Raw genomic sequence first — 16,485 nt, forward strand, 5'->3', positions numbered from 1 at the left:
CTTGTAGTACTTGTTGGCATCAGTCACAGCACCAGTGCGTGTATTGTTGATAGTGCCCTCATTGTCACAGAAGATGGTGGCAGGGTCAACATGTACATGGATGTCACACAGCAGGTCTTGTAGCCACATGAGCTCACGGACAGCAGAGGTCAGGGCAATGGTCTCAGCTTCAACTGTGGATTGAGGTGGCAAGCCAAGAGCACGTTTCTTTGACTTCCAAGCAACTGCTCCTCCTGCCAGAGTGAATACATAGCCAATTACCATGGCTTCCACAGTACACAGTCCAAATGAAGCATCACTGTACCCAACTAGGTTGAGGTGTTCAGACCGACGATAGTGAATGGCCATGTTGCAGGTGGTCTTCAGATACTTGAGTACTCGCTTGGCAGCACCCATGTGTTTCATCAGTGGTTTTTGGTTGAATGATGCAAGCACAGAGGTGACCAGAGCAATGTCAGGCCGAGTGACCATGGCCAGGTACTGCAGGGAGCCAACAATTGAGCGGTATTCAGTGGCATTGCACTTGGCAAGGTGTGGGGCAGTCTCTCCAAGCTTGGCAGAAGCAGAAATGGGCAGATCAACATTATTGGCTTCCTCAAGGCCATACTTGCTGACTAGGTTCTGGATGGCAGCAACCTGGTTGATCTTGATGCCATTAGACATGTGATGCACATTGATGCTCAGGATTGTGCTGCACATACTCAGATCCTTCATTGAGAACTCAGCAGACAGGGCAGTTTTGACCTTGGCCAGGATGTTGTCATCAGATGCAGCCAGCAGCAAGTCGTCAACATAGGTCGTCAAAATGCATGTTGCAGAGCCACTCTTAAGCCAGTAGACACCTGGGTCGGCATTGCTGCACTGGAATCCAAGGCTGCCACAAAGGAAAGTATTCAGGCGACGATTCCAAGTGCGTGGTGCCTGCTTCAAACCATATAGGGAGCAGCGTAGCTTGAGAACACTCTTGGTCCGGTCACCAGTCATGCCATCAGGAATCTCGACATATATGTCTTCTTCCAGGTCACCATGCAGGAAGGCAGTCTTGACGTCCATGGAGTGCAGCAGCCAGCCATGATAGGCTGCAAGTGCTATGACTATATGAATAGACTTGTAGGTTACCACAGGTGCAAACACATCATAGTAATCAATCCCAGGGTGCTGCTCAAAGCCTCTGACTACCAGGCGGCCCTTGTACAATGGTGGCTTGTCATCTGAGCCTTGCTTGACAACAAATACCCAGTGTGTGCTCAGAGGGCAGATTGAGGATGAGCGTGGGACAAGCTCAAACACCTCATTCTCAGCAATATATGCCAACTCGCTTTTGATTGCAGCCTTCCACAAGGGTGCCTCCTCTGAGCGCATGGCCTGGATGTAGGATGTGGGGCCTGATACAGCCACACCGCAGAAAAGGGCACCATTGCTCTGTACCAGAGCATCTTGGTCGTCATCATAGCTGTTGCTGTTATAGTCATAGTCGACATCATGGTTGAGCATGCTGGTGCTGTCGGCCTGCACTCTGTCATCCACTTGCCACCAGTCTGTTGTAGGCTGGCTGTTTCTGGTGGTGAGAGTGCCTTGCTCATGAGCAGCAATGTCAGTGATTCGTGCTGAGGCTGCTGAGGCTGCTGAGCGACGGCTGAGCATGGGTGTTACTGGGTCAGTAGCTCTGGCAGCAGTAGACGATAGCCTCAAGGGAGATGGGTTGGTTGGCTGGTGTCTGTGGATGTTGACACTGGTGCTGGTAGTGTCTTGAGAACTGCGACTTGACAGAGATGATGGATGCCCAGAAAAGGACTCTCTGCCTAGTGGCTCAGTGGTTGGTGTACTGTTTCTGCTGTTGCTGTTCCTGTACTTGTGGCTGTGGCTGAAGAATGGCGAACTGGAGTGTGCTGGGGTGTCGAGCTAGGACTGTGCTCCTCATGGGCAGTGACAAATGAGGCATCAGTAAACTCAGACTCACTGTTGCTGTCGTTGCTGCCACATATGATAGACTGTATTATTCTGCTGTTTCTCTGACGCCTCTCCTGAACATGCCTCCACTTGTCCTCCTCTTGCAGCTGTGCCAGATGCAGGTCGTCATCTTCATCAAACAGATCTGCTATGTGTATGGGGCCATGCTGTGTGGGCATGTCAGTCATGTCTGACTCATGGAAGTAGAATGGTACAGAGGGTGCACTTTCATTGTAGAATGGAAATTCTGCATCCACAAACTTGGCTCTTGAGGTGTGTAGAACATGGCCAGTGTCTATGCAATACAGCAGTGCCTTGCCATCCTTGGTTCCCAGGTACACACACTTCTGGGCATGCTCGCCAAACTTAGAACGCAGCTCAGGAGGGTACTCACTCCAGACCAGACAGCCAAATGGATGGATGTTGGCAATGTTGCTGGCACTGTCCAGCTTCTCAAAAGGTGTGCTCATGCCAAGAGCATGCTTGGGCAGACAGTTGAGCACCCAGTTAGCATGCACAATGGCAAAAGCCCATAGACAAAGAGGGACGCCAGACTGCAGCAGCATGGCATTGGCCATCTCTACCAGGGTGCGATTGTATTGTTCAGCTACACCATTCTGCTGGGGTGTGTGGGGGGAGCTGGTAACCTGGCAGATGCCATTGGCCTCACAGAATGCCTTCATATCTCCGTTGATGTATTCACCACCATTGTCAGAATGCAATGTCTTGACCTTGGCATCCAGCTGGCGCTCCATCTTGGCCACATACAGCTTGAATCTGTCAGTGACTTCTGATTTGCGCCCCATGAGATACACAAGCACACTGCGGGAGTAGTCATCTATGAAGGTGACAAAGTACTTGCTGCGCTCAGCAGATGGATGAGTCACAACACCAACATCAGAGTAAGCCACTTCAAGAGGTGCCTTGGCTCGTGGCAGGTGGCCATTGTGTGGCTTCTCAGCTGGCTTGGCAACAGAGCACACTTCACAGTGCTTGTCTACAGATCCCACCAGTTCCAGACCAAGAGTATCGGCTGCATGCTTGATGTAGGGTGCAGATGCATGCCCAAACCGCACATGAGCATCCAGGGCAGAGATAGACTTTCTTGACAGCTTGCTTGTTGGCAGCACAGTGGCAGAAGATGGGATGCTTGCAGCTGAGACCAGCTTTGGGGCTCTGGCCAGTCGATGCTTGTCATAGCAGGTGTCAGGGACTATGTAGTAAAGACCATCTTCAAAGTCTGCTGCCATGATTGCTTCACCATCCTTGTACACAAATGCACGATTTTCGGAAAAGAGCACATCCAGCCCATGCTGCAAGATGTTGCTGACTGACAGCATGTTCATCACTGACTTGGGCACATGGTGAACATTGCATACTACAAAGTTGCTGTCACTGTCACCAACACTGACTTGGCCAATACCACAGATCTTGGCAACTGCACCAGACATGCCCATGATGTCTCCTGAGCAGGGTGAGTAGCTGACAAAATCCTCTCTGTGTGGTGTTGTGTTGGCCATAGCACCAGAGTCCAGCATCCAGGCAGATGGGTTGCTGAGCAAAGGCTGAGCAGATATGCTTGAGCCAGCAACCAGGTGAGAAAGTCCACCTATGAAAACAGACCTGGAAGGGCCCTTGCTGCCTGATGCTGAGTCAGTAGTATCATGTCCAACTGAGGGGCAGTGCTTGGCAATGTGACCAGGCTTGTCACAGAGCTGACAGAGCAGTGAGGAAGAAGCTGAGATGGTGTAGCCACTGGCCTTAGTGTGAGTAGATGCAGCAGCTTGGCGCAGTGTAAAAGCATCCTTGATAGCTGCAAGAATATCAGCAGTCTTGAGCTTGGTAGGTGAGACATTGGAGAATTTGTCCCTGACAGAACTGTACTCCTCAGAGAGGCCAGCAAGGCGCACAAGTGGACTAATGGTCTTGAGATCGAGGTCCAGGTGGGGGAACAGGTTTCACTTGCTCTCTGACTCAACCCAGTACTCCACAGGGTTGTCACCAGATGCCATGGCAGTGTTCAGAAGCTCACGCAGCTCACTGATAAGAACATTTGTAGTCCTGATGTCAAATGTGGTGTTAAGTGTGGCCCACATCTCAAAGGCTGTGCTTTCAGTAAAGCGGGCAGCCAGAGAGTCAGAAATTGCATCCATGGTAATGCTTGCAGCCCTCCCATTCTTGATGGCATTAGCAGGAGTAAAGACCTTGAATCGATTTGCATCATGGGTAGCCAGGTTGCCAGCCACAGCTTTATGACAGTCCTTGGCATACAGAAGGTTGTGCACCTTAGAGGCCCACAGGCGATAGGGCATGTTGTGCCCATCAAATTGGAGCTTATCCGACGACATGGGAACAACAACAACAAAAAATGGTCAAGGTTGAAGTATAAAAATAAAAGGATTGATAATAAAATATCTAAAGAGAAAGAGAGAAAAAGAGAAATAGAGAAATAGAGTTAAGAGATAGAGAGAGAGAGAGAAAAAGAAGAGATAAGAAAGAGAGAGAGAGATAGAGAGAGAGATAAGACTCTTAATCTGAGAAAAACGAGCAAAGCTGAGCAAAGAGAAGGTTTGCAAGTTATATTTAAAAGAAAGAAAAAGATAAAGTTCTAAGTTGAAGAAAGAAAGTGAAGAGACTGAGGAAAGCTGTCTCTTATATAGGAGACAGCGAGTGAAGATAAGAAAGGTAAATAAAAGAGAAGGATACTTTAGAAACTTCTGGTCTTGCAATCATCTTATAGTATGCAAGACGGAATTCCGTCAAGATGGAGTTTCACCAAGAACAGAATTCCAACACGTACATCAATGGGCAGGTCACAATGGCGTTGATTGACAGTGGGGCTGACACAATGCTCCTCTGCCAAGAGTTTGTAGCACACCATGGGATTGCAACCCTACCAGCCATGCTACAGGTCACCAGTTTTGGCGAGAAGCCATCCCTGGTCGACAGGATGACGGTGCCACTGTGCCTGCAGTGTGGCCAAATGGATGAGATGGTTTTATGCTTTGTTGCCCCTTCAAGCGCGAAATACCAGATCACCATTGGACGCCTGCTGTTTGCACGGATTGGTATACAGTTGGCCAATGTGCCTTTCAAGCTCGTTGATGCCTTTGCACCAACAGTGATTATAAAGACGCCAATACCATCACTCATACACGATGAGTGCAACACCACTTTTGACGGTCCACGTGCAGAATTAATGCCTGTGATTAAACCACTGCTTGCTGCAAATCAAGTTACTCTGGCAGACGCAGCCTATCCAGTTCCAGAGGCACTTGTGCACCTGCCCACACAGCCGGGGAAGACTGTATTCAAACGACAATACCCTTTGGCCAATGCAGTGCACCCTGTTGTTGACGCACAGATCACTGAGTGGCTCGAGATGAGCATTATTAAGACTGTGCCAATGCTGTCAGTGTTTAACACACTGATGTTCCCAATTCTGAAGAAGGATTCCAGCAGTAATAAAACACTCCATCGAATTTGCCATGATTTTAGGCAGCTGAATGCCATTTTGGAGCCAGATCTTTATCCCATCCTGCTGATCAGCGACATCTTTGCCATGCTTGCAGGTGCAACTGTCTTTTCGACAATCGACCTCAAGTCAGCATTCTACTGGTTTCCCATAGCACCAGAGGACCAGTACAAAACGGCGTTTACATGGAATAACACACAGTATGTGTTCTGCCGGGCACCATTTGGTCTGAAGACACTGCCATCAGTTTTCCAACGTGTGATGCAGCAACTCTTTGGGCGCATGCCATTCGCGCTCTGCTACATCGACGACATTGTCATCTACTCACGGTCAGTTGAGGAGCACAGAAAATATGTTGTGCAGGTGCTGCAAATTCTCATGGCAAACTGCCTTGTTGTGAATTCTGGCAAGTGCCATTTTATGTCAGCACATATTCGGCTGTTAGGTTTCATGATCACACCAAGCGGCAAACAAATGGATCCAGAGCGCCTAGTGCAGGTGGAATCATGGACCATCCCATACACGATTAAGGAGCTTCAGCATATCCTAGGCGTTGCAAACTATCTGTACAAGCATATACCAATTATGTCCATGGTCACAGCACCACTCGACGCACTTTGCAATGCAGACAACCTCACTGCAGCCTGGACGGATAGGCACACAGAAGCACTGGGTGATCTGCAACAGGCCATTGCACATGTGCTTTCACTGTCATTCCCTAATGATGATCTGCCTTTCCAAGTGGCAACAGATGCGTCCAACACTAGCATCGGTGCAGTGCTCTACCAGGTGGATGCAAATGGTGTTTATCATTATCTCTCATGTGTCTCACGTTCGCTCAACTGCGCTGAGCATAATTATTCGGCTACCAAGCATGAGCTGCTGGGAATTGTTTATGCACTATGCAGCTTCCATCAATACCTTTACAGTCGGCACTTCATGCTTTTTACAGATCACAAGGCGCTGATCAACATGTACTCCCAGGATCATCTGAATACCATGTTGATCGGCTGGTTTGAGGAGCATTCATCCTACGATTTTGCAGTTGTGCATTGCCCAGGAGTTGACAACATCCTCCCTGACCATCTCTCTCGTGTGTACAATGCACTTGTGGGGGGTGAAGACATGCCGGTTGCAGCCGCGCATGCCTTGCAAGTATTAATCAATGACCCCACCCAGCGCATCAACCTGGTCAAGAAGCAACACCTGCAGGGGCACTTTGGCATTAAAGCTGTCGCAGGTGCATTACATGCTGCTGGTCACACTTGGCCAGGTATGCACAGGGATATTGCCAACTACATTGCCACTTGTGTTGTCTGTCAGCAGCACAACAACACACCAGTTATGCACCATCAACTGCAGACCATTTCATCGGATACACCATTCCAACATGTTGCTGTCGACCTGGCAGGACCATTCCCGACATCCAGCAATGGCAACAATTACCTACATGTGTTGATTGACATTCACACACGATTTGTGTATTTAGAGGCTATCCCAGACAAGCAAGCTAAGACCATTGCAGCACTCTGGACGCACATTTTCGGAAAGCTTGGCTTCCCCAAGATCATTCAGTCAGACAATGGTGGCAAGTTTGTTAATTGAATTGCCAAGCACCTTACATGTAATAAAACTTATTCGTACTAACTAATTTTATTAAAAATCCACTATAAGGGAGCTTAAAGAGCTCCGCTTATCTATTCGAAACTATCGCCCGTGAAAATAGAAATCGCGATCGTAAACAATCACAATTTCAAACAATCGCAAATTCCCAATTGCAATTGTCACGTGACATTGCAATAATTGATGTCACATCATGGTTTTACGCCTTTCTTTGCCATGTTTGGGCGTGAGCCAAACATGCTTGCCGACCACACTGATGAAGAGCTGCTGGATGTGGAGGCAACCACTGAACAGATCGAGCAGCTACATGAACGTGCACTCAGCATGCGAGGCACTCTCTTTACAACAGTGGCACAGCACACAGCTGTCACCAATGACAAGCAAATTGCACAATTCAAGAACAGGCACAAGATAATGGAGTTTGAGGTTGGAGCAGCAGTCCTTATCCACAGCAAGCGCATGCACAAACTTGAGGCCAAGCATACTGGTCCTCACTGCATTGTCGCTGTAGTAGCACCTGGCACCTACAAATTGGAAGACATGACACATGAACCACTGCTGCGCAATTATACGACGTCACAGCTTATTCCTCTTGCATCAGCACCCGACCTTGATGAGACTCATGCCAAGGTGTTAGCCATCACCAGGCACAAGAACACACATGGTGGTATCCGCTACTTAGTTGACTGGCTTGATGGCGACAGCACCTGGGAGCCGACAAGCAACTTTGACTCACTGGATCTGATTCAGGAGTTCTGGGACAATATTAGCGACTGGTCTTGTAGGGAGTGATGTGGTGCCCAACACAAATTTCAAGCCACTATCTTCCCTTTTCAAGAATCAAGATCGCCCTCATGGCCACTATACACACTTCTGTTATTGCTGGCTGACATCAAGGAACACCATGATGTTTACAGCGCTGCCCACACAGCACTGCCCCCTTTTTCAGTTAAGTAATTTTTAAGACTTGAATATATCGATTTAGACCCACATTTTTATAGAGCACAACATCTGCGACCAACATATACTTAATATTTATTATTCAAATATTATTATATAATACCAAGCCATGAGTATATGAAATTTTGTAAAATTAATATTTTGATTTGTTAAAGATAACATATATATAATATAAGAAAATTTTAGCCAATAATACTCTAGATAGTAGGCTGGTCAAAGTTGTTGGGTTTATGATTGTGCTTATTAATGTGATTATAGTGATTGATTGCATGGACAATTATGGTTCTGCTGTGACTGCTGTAGCTGATGCTGTGGATGATGTGGTCACTATTGATATTGACGTTGGGGTGCCATTGTTTTTACCCAGTGTGAGGGTTGACACCTCTGAGACTGTGGTTATCGTAGTTAATGGTGTTAATAACATAGTTGTTGGGCATTCAATTGCTATTGGTGTTGCTTTAGTTGCTGTTGTGGTTGCAGTTGACATTGCTGTTATTGTTGCCATATCTGTTGCAGTTGCAGTTGAAATAGCCACCAGTGCAGAAGATAGAGTTTGAGCTTGTGATGACGTTGGGGGTGGTGCTAGAGCTGGTACTGGTACTGGTGCCAAGTCTAAGGTTGTCACAGTTGGTATACTCTCTGGTGTGGGTAGGACATTAAATGCTTGCATGATAGTAGTCACAGACATTACTGGAGCAGCAACTGGGGCGCTGATAGTGGTAGTACTAGCTGTGGCTGTGGGTGTTGGTGTGTCAGTGTCACATGTAGTAGTTTCACCATCAATATCATTGGAGAATGTTGGATGGCTTTGGAGCTCATATCCTTCAAGAATGGTTTCATCTGGATAAACAAGATGATGTCTAAGTGCAGAGTGAATGACACTGATTTGGGCCTGGCGGATAGGTGATGCATAATCAGAATGAGTATCAATATCTCGCATCACTGAGAGCAGAGAGTGAGCTGACCTGGAAGCCTCAAGCAACACACCCATTGACTGCCTGGTCTTCTCTGCACCTTGGTTGTCAACCAAATGCATTGAGCGTTTTGCCAGGTGCCATACCAGTGTATCAGAGGACTCTCCAGTTGCAGTTGGTTCGGAAATCTCAAACATCTCCTTTACAGCCAGGCTGGCAGGCCATCCCCAAGTACTAGAAGAGGCAGATGTGCTGCTATCACTGGAAATAGCAGATATAATAGTACTAGTTGGGACTTCAGCGGGTACACGAATGTGACTGATAACTATGGCAAATATGTCGTCAGACTGGAGTGTCAGGGGGCTGGTGATATGTGTAGAGAATGAAACAATCTGGTCAGTGATGGCTTGGTTACTGGTGATAGAGCCAGAGCTTGCATCAAAGCTTGCCGACCAAAATGCATTTGAGGATGTTTGGGTGTCAGCTGGTTGGGGCTCACTTGAGGCTGTCAAATCTAAAGTGGCAGTAGAACTAGCTATGATAAGCTCCATGGACATACTACCATCATATAACGAACTGGTTGAGGGCATAATGGCAACGTCAGTGCTTGATAGGCTTGTGGATGTGGATGTGGATGTGGATGTGGATGTGGATGTGGATGTGGAAATGTGTGTGGTAGCCCACAATGGAAGGTCCTTTTCACTGGATACCAAAGATGATGCTGTGACAGATGTGGGGAATGACAATGGGAATTGGAGAGCAGGAGTCATACCAAATCCGATAGAGCCCATCATCAAAGGAATTGACGTTGTGAATGGATACACCATAGCCAGTGAACCTATAAACTGCATAGACTGCACTGAATGTGTTGAAGAGTGGGCTGTCCATACCAGTGGTGTTTCAGTACCCAGAGATGATGCTGACAATGTTGCCGACAACATAGTTGATGATGCCGAGTCAAAAACAACCCAGCTAGACGATTTTGTCCAATGCAAAGTTTGGCTGTTTACAACTGGTAATGAGGATGTTGACCAGCTAGAAGGCACATTGACAGTGGATCCTGAGCCAAATAAGCTGAATAGACCAGTGGATGTCGGCTTTGTGCTTGTATTTAAGGTGTCAGGCATTCCACTGGAGCTTGAGTAGAGTGAGAAACTTGATAATGAGCTGCTGGGTGGTGGTTTTGAGTTTGTCAGCATGGTACTGTCAGAAACTGAAGGCGTCACTGACTTGCTGGAAACTGTGGTATTGGTTTCGGGAATACTAGAAGCTGGCTCTGAGGAAGTCTTAGCAGTTGTAATATCTTCAAACAGGCTGGATGCAGTGGATGTAGTGATGATGCTAGTGGTTGCATCTGAAAATGTGGATGTCATTGTGGATGTGGGACTAGGTGCACTTGAAGTGGGTATTTCGCTGGCTGACTGTTCCTGCATAGTCAAACTGGATTTGGTAGATGCTGAACTGATAATACTAGATATTACCATATCAAAAGAATCTGATTCCTTGAGAGTGATCTGCACAGCAGTGGACAGTGGTGTGCCAGACGTAATTGTTGATAAAGAGGGCTGGGAAATGGGTGTGGATGTAGATTCTACCAATACTGACAGTGAGACAGTTGAGGATGTAGATATGGTAGTTGCTGGCAGCATATCCTGGGTTGTCATAGTCATTTCAGATAGCAGTGAGATGATATCGTCAAGTGGGTCCCCTTTTTTGGAATCTATTGCAGAAGACACACCAGATGAGCTGGATGGGTTGGATGAGCTGGATGAATGGAATGAACGAGATGAGCTGGATGAGCTGGATGAGCTGGATGAGCTGAACAAAGTGGTAGTATTAGATGTATCAGATAAGATAGACATGGCTGTGATAGAAGTGCTAAGGGTCTTGTGAGTGCTGCTGGGAGCAGTTGACATTAGTAATGTAGATGAAGTGGCTGTCATGGATTTGTTTGCAGGTGTGGTGGTGGTGACAGACTCATTAGAAGACAATATGGACGACGTTGGTATAGGTGTTGTGCGAACAGCTATGTGTGTCAAGGTTGCCAGCTCTGCTTCTGGCTTTGAGCTTCCCATCTCTGTGACAATGGCAATCTCCGCCGTATTGGTGTGGCTAGTGTTGAAGACTCTAGTCAGAGTTTTGGGTGAAATATTTGGCAGAGCAGATGTAGTGGGTGTAGTTTTTAGAGGTAATCTGGTAGCAGTGGCTGCTGTCGCATTGTCAGTTGGCATGGTAGTGCTGATGTTGCTTGGCATTGTGTGTACTGGTGCTGTGCTGAACTGCTTGTTTGTCACTGATATGCTTTCCCAGCTACTCGACGAGCTAGAAAAATTATCATCGTCATTATCATATAGATCGTCTAAAAGCTGGGCGACAACCTTGAGGTTTTTGCTGTGGTTGTAGGCTATGGCAGGCATGTGTATGTTGGGTGGCACATTGGTTGCTTTATGTCCTGGAAGCACCACATTTGAAGATATAAGACTGTGCAAAAGCATATCTTGGTCAATAGAGATGACTGCGTCGTTGACAGAATCCCATGATTGTGTTGTGCTGGGAGAGAGCAGTGGCGGAGCATAGAGCGTGATGGTGTTTCCGCCTTGGAGCGTGACAATATCGGGAAGCACAATGTGTACTGGAGCTGTAACGCCCACTGACGCGAATATAAAAATGGTAAGGGCAATGTAGGCATGGCCTTTAATAAAATGATAGACCATGGTAACTATCACTGAGGGGGTGCCCGGTGTGTGCTATGCAAGTTATTGATAAAAAAGCAAAATAAAAATAATGAGATATATAATAAGAAAATATGCCGGCGAAAAGGCATCTGTCAATTAATGGGAATAATATAATGTAAATGGTATGAATGCCAAAAAAACTGCCAATGTTGATGCGTGATGGCCAGATCGATTAACTAGTACACCACAACCACAGTGAGCGGCATTGTTGGCTTATTAATGGATATTTGAGCAGATATCTTGCCGCCAGACAAGCAATAAGCTGTGAAATGAAATATCAGCGTTGCTATTCTTGTCTTGCAATTACTAATAATTCATGGACCCAATGCTGCGCTATGTCATATTTTTATCATGACATCCTCCATATAAATGATAAAAAGCAGTGGTAGCAGGATAGCTGCATGCCAATATTAACTAAGTGCATGCGGAAATGTGGAGGCACAGCAAGGAATTTTGCGCAAGAGCAACGCCAAAAAGAGTCTATTTTTAACATATCCAATCTGCTTAAAAATAGAGATACAGTGTGATGCTTAATAGTCTGCCAATATTTCACGTCATATAATCGTCCCCCCACACATAAACACAAATTTGAATGCACAATCGCCAGCTATTAAGCTTGATACTATTTTAAAAATAATAATGCAGTAAACATGGTTGGGCGCAAAGAATGTTGTCCCCCTTCTGGTATCCCGATATATCAGCAAAACTATTTACCTACTTGATGGAAGTAAGGATTGAGGACAGACGACTGTGTAGGTGGAATATTATCAACGTAAAAGTTGTCACTGCCCTCTCTGCACTACTGCGCAACTTGGTTTGATAGCTGATCAACAAATTATAGTATATCGGTTGAAGATTTGAGTTATAAATACCAAACATTTATCTTCCAAGTGCTCGCGTAAATTCAGTTTCCTGGGCTGGCGCAGCTACAGGGCAAGCCAGTCATTCGTGCACGAGTCCTCGTTGTATATCATTGAGTGGTTGGAGTTGCAAAAGCAGTGCTGCGCGTTGAAGTGCGGATCTGTCGGGCAGTTCTGAAACGGGCTGTGGTAGTATCCAATGTCAAAGTAATGGACCTGCGACTTGTTGAGGAACATAGCTACGGCCAGCGAATGAATGGGCGCATCACCCCAGCGCTCAAGAAAAAAGCCACCCGCACGGTCAAGAAAGTCAAAGTAGGCAGTGTACTGGGGGCTGCGAAGAAAAGCGAGGGAAGCAATCTCAAAGTTCGACCAGAAATGACACATGTTGTAGTCACCGTCGGGGGCAGTCACCCAGCGCAGCATGTTATTGGGTGCAGTGTAGTCGGGGTACGCAGCACGGAAAGCATTGGTGGTCTTCCACAGGCTCTTCACAGTGACTGGGATCTCGCGAAGTGAGATGGCGAAACCATAGCTCTTGTTGTTGTCGACCATAAATTTGAATGGATCGTAGGGGATGCTGCAAGTGAACTCGACGCCGGGCTCGACGCGCCAGTAGTAGTCAAAACCATCGAGCAGCGGGTGCCGGAAAAAAAAACCAGACTCGTACCTAAAATTAAGCAGTATAGATAGAAGCACACGTACAGGCAATTAGTGGAGGCCGGCATACACACGCATTGTGCAATGCACGATATAAACAATTGCTGAGATTGCATTGTATGTCAAAAAAGAAGGGTGTGTATATGCATCACATCTGCGTTGGACCTGTATCATCGTTTTCTTTGTATAAGCAGTGGTGGATTACATATGTCATATGTAATATGAGATGAATAGACGCACATATGTGTAATTGCGCGTGAGAAATGCTTTTGATTATTTGTGCGCGCACAGCCCACAGGCCATATAACACACATGCCAATCAACATGTTGGGCACATACCTGCACATCTTGCGGTAGCTCTCGCTATCGCCGTACGGAACCCGGCTGCCCATCATGGTCATGGCCCACTTTGCGCGCACGCGATCGATCCAGGGCGGCATTGACCAGTGCTCGTAGGGTACCAGCCCAAAGTGGCAATCACCACTTGTGACCCACTCCATGGCGCGCTTGAACTCTTCGGTGAAAGGTTTGTCGTTAAGAAACACATACGGGTACCTGTGCCGTGCGTTGAACTGATCCTCTAGCTGCCGAATGGTCGCGCGCAGCTGGTGCAGCTCGCTGTTGCGCACCAGGATGACAAATGCTGCGCGTACTGGCAATACCAGACCAGTATTTCCCGGCTTAAGCCGCGAGTCGCGGATCTGATCAGGTGTGTATGTGAGCATGCGCACTTTCTCGATGGGCAGTGGTGGCTTGACCAGGTAAAGCACTGACGCGGCAAGCACTACCAACAGCAGGATCACGCGTATTACATTGGGATATTGTTGGGAGTTGGATTGCCTATGTTTGTGTTTTGGTGCCATGATTCTGTGCTGTGCTGTGGAATAAAATTAAGTATAAATATAAGATGTGCGCACTACGGCATGGTCAGCTGGGCAGTCAGTTTGGCCGCGCGACTGGTCAAAGCAATAGCTACTTGCTCGATTATTGGGTGCATCGGTATGCCAATCCGAATTTATCTAGCCATTGAGTCGATGGCGCTGTGCGAGCTCCGCCTCTACGCACAGTACATGATGCATATTGGCATTATGTGCACGTGGTCTTTTTTGGCAACGTCACTTGCCATAGCACAGAAACACTTCCTAGCAGAAAAACAGCGGAACAAACAAAACAAAATATGCATGTTTTTTGCATTCGCTCCCGTTAAAGTAACACTTTTCTCTTTCCCTTCCCCACTTTACTACTATTTTACTGCCTTCTATTATTTTATTTTTGTACACAACCGCTGCCAAAGCCAAAACGCACCACTATTTCAAAAAACCAAAAATATAATAAGCAAAGGAACAAATCATGGCACCATTCGGTACCAGCGCTGGCAGCAACAATGCTAACACGCGCAGTGCAGTAGCACCTACAGCTCCTCAACCAATCCCTATTTCTACTGCTCGGCAGCAGCCCCCCTCGCAGTCGAATCGCCGCAGCTCGTTCGGTGGCTGGACCCAGTCGCTATTTGGAATGTCTCCGCCCGAAGGCAGCCGCATCCAAACGGACCCCGAAAGAAACGGGCTCTCGCCATCTGCAGGCTATTCAGCGGCCAGTGCAAATTCGCTTCCTGACACTACAGCCTCGTCTGCCTTTTCTGGAATCGGGCTCTTCCGTCGCTTTTCAACTGCATCCACTGCTGCCGCCCCCACCGCTACGCCCACAGCTCCATCGCACACGCAGAAAGTACAAGATCACCCGTCTCCCGAATACAAGTGGACTGCAGCTAACAGCGCTACTCTCAAGCCAGGCGAGTCAGCTGGTGTCCAGCAGGGCCTGCGCACTGCTAAGGATCCTGCGCTTTCGAGCAACCAACAGCCTCAACTCCAGCCCAAGTTCCTTGAAGAAATTCGCACAAACGAGGATCCTCCCAGCCGTCCTGACTCGCGCATGAGGAACCTCATGTTGTCGGGGCAGTTTCTGATCTGATAATCACACAGATATGTAGATGCGGACAAAGGCAAGGCGTCTGAATTTCAGAAGCCCAAAAATACAAACCAAACCAAACCAAACCAAAACGCGTATAGCACTGCATGCGCTTGCCTCCAACATATCATGTATTTCTATATGTATTTTTAAACAAATGTACTTATCATTACTACACCAGATTGCAATTAAAAATCAAATAAACGACCATAATTACTTGGAGTATCAAAGTGCGCAACAGAATGTAAAAAGTTTTATTTACAAATGTTGAGCGAGAAAAGCTAGTAAGTAAAGCATTAGTCTACAAAGGTTGACTTTGTCGCTGCAGGGCGAAATGTTGAGTTTTCTTGTTGATGCTGCTTTTTATTTTGCGAGCACTGTTCACCATACACAATCTATTTTGTTGCGATGCTCTTTCATATAACTATTTTTTTAAAATTAATATACCACCCTTTCCGTCAAAATGCCTTACTTTAATTTTTCACACGCCCACTACCTGCACACACACAGATCCAAATCAACGGCGATTATGAGAAAGACACGGCCCATCTCCCGCCAAATGCAAGCCATTATGCACTCTGTTGCTGTTTTAAACCTGGAGTCACAAATAAGTGTTCCCAGATCATGCCATGATGTTGCCGCTGGTACAAACTCAAATGCTGCCAGTGTCGCGGGTATTAGGATAGGCAGGTGCTTGTCTAAACCTTTATTCGGGCACATACCAAGGACACCAACACATGCAAGGAGCTGGTCGCCGGCAAGAAACGGACACGCACGGCCAAGTGCACTCCCAATTCTCGAAACCATCAACGAATGTGCAGAAGAAAACCGCGATGATTGTGGCAATGGCAATGGCAGTGGTACTGGAGGCAAGCTGGGTGCTGACAGTTGTTATAATGAATATGGCAAAGTTGCTTTGAATCCAGCATCAGTACTATCACAAGTACCAGTACCCAAGCATACAAGCAGTGCACATCATGTTACGGCGACATGTCACTTTTAGAGCATCCCAACGAGAAACAGCCAAATCTGTGTGTCCAAGGCACAAATGCCCAGAGAAAGCTAAGGCTGCCAGCTGTACCTTGCATCAGTAGTTCCAGAGTCAGCAATGCGCGCTGGCATTGATTCATGTTGCGCTGCTAACCACAGGTCAGCCCGGGGTGACAGAATAAATCCATAATCTACAGATCAGCCCAGGGCACATTCGTGCTCTCGGTCAGGCTGTGTCCAGAAAAAATTATGTGTCTATACAGGTGCGTGTAATCCCTACTCATTTTGACTGGGCCTTTGCTTGGCCTTTTATTTTGCTTGGCTTTTCACTCTGTATGCCTTTTTATAGC

The 16,485-nt window shown here is 47.0% G+C and overlaps 2 protein-coding genes across 2 annotated transcripts; one reads left to right on the forward strand and one right to left on the reverse strand.

Annotated features, from left to right (window-relative positions):
* Window positions 1-12,583: 12,583 nt before the first annotated feature.
* BX661DRAFT_144056 (nucleotide-diphospho-sugar transferase) lies at window positions 12,584-13,902 on the reverse strand (the record flags this gene model as incomplete). Its single annotated transcript, XM_051533029.1, has 2 exons — window positions 12,584-13,187; window positions 13,517-13,902. The coding sequence occupies 2 exons, from the start codon at window positions 13,900-13,902 to the stop codon at window positions 12,584-12,586; spliced, it is 990 nt and encodes a 329-aa protein (XP_051390698.1).
* Window positions 13,903-14,386: 484 nt separating this feature from the next.
* BX661DRAFT_184134 (uncharacterized protein) lies at window positions 14,387-15,476 on the forward strand. The gene has a single exon (XM_051536403.1). The coding sequence runs from the start codon at window positions 14,528-14,530 to the stop codon at window positions 15,146-15,148; it is 621 nt and encodes a 206-aa protein (XP_051390699.1). The 5' UTR covers window positions 14,387-14,527; the 3' UTR covers window positions 15,149-15,476.
* Window positions 15,477-16,485: the final 1,009 nt, after the last annotated feature.

The sequence above is a fragment of the Kickxella alabastrina genome (genome assembly GCF_025024165.1).
Source record: "Kickxella alabastrina strain RSA 675 chromosome Unknown BX661scaffold_15, whole genome shotgun sequence".
Classification (NCBI taxonomy): domain Eukaryota; kingdom Fungi; phylum Kickxellomycota; class Kickxellomycetes; order Kickxellales; family Kickxellaceae; genus Kickxella; species Kickxella alabastrina.

What these genes read in the sequence shown, in the direction of transcription:
- BX661DRAFT_184134 (XM_051536403.1), top strand. Translation starts at nt 14,528, where the DNA reads ATGGCACCATTCGGTACCAGCGCTGGCAGCAACAATGCTAACACGCGC.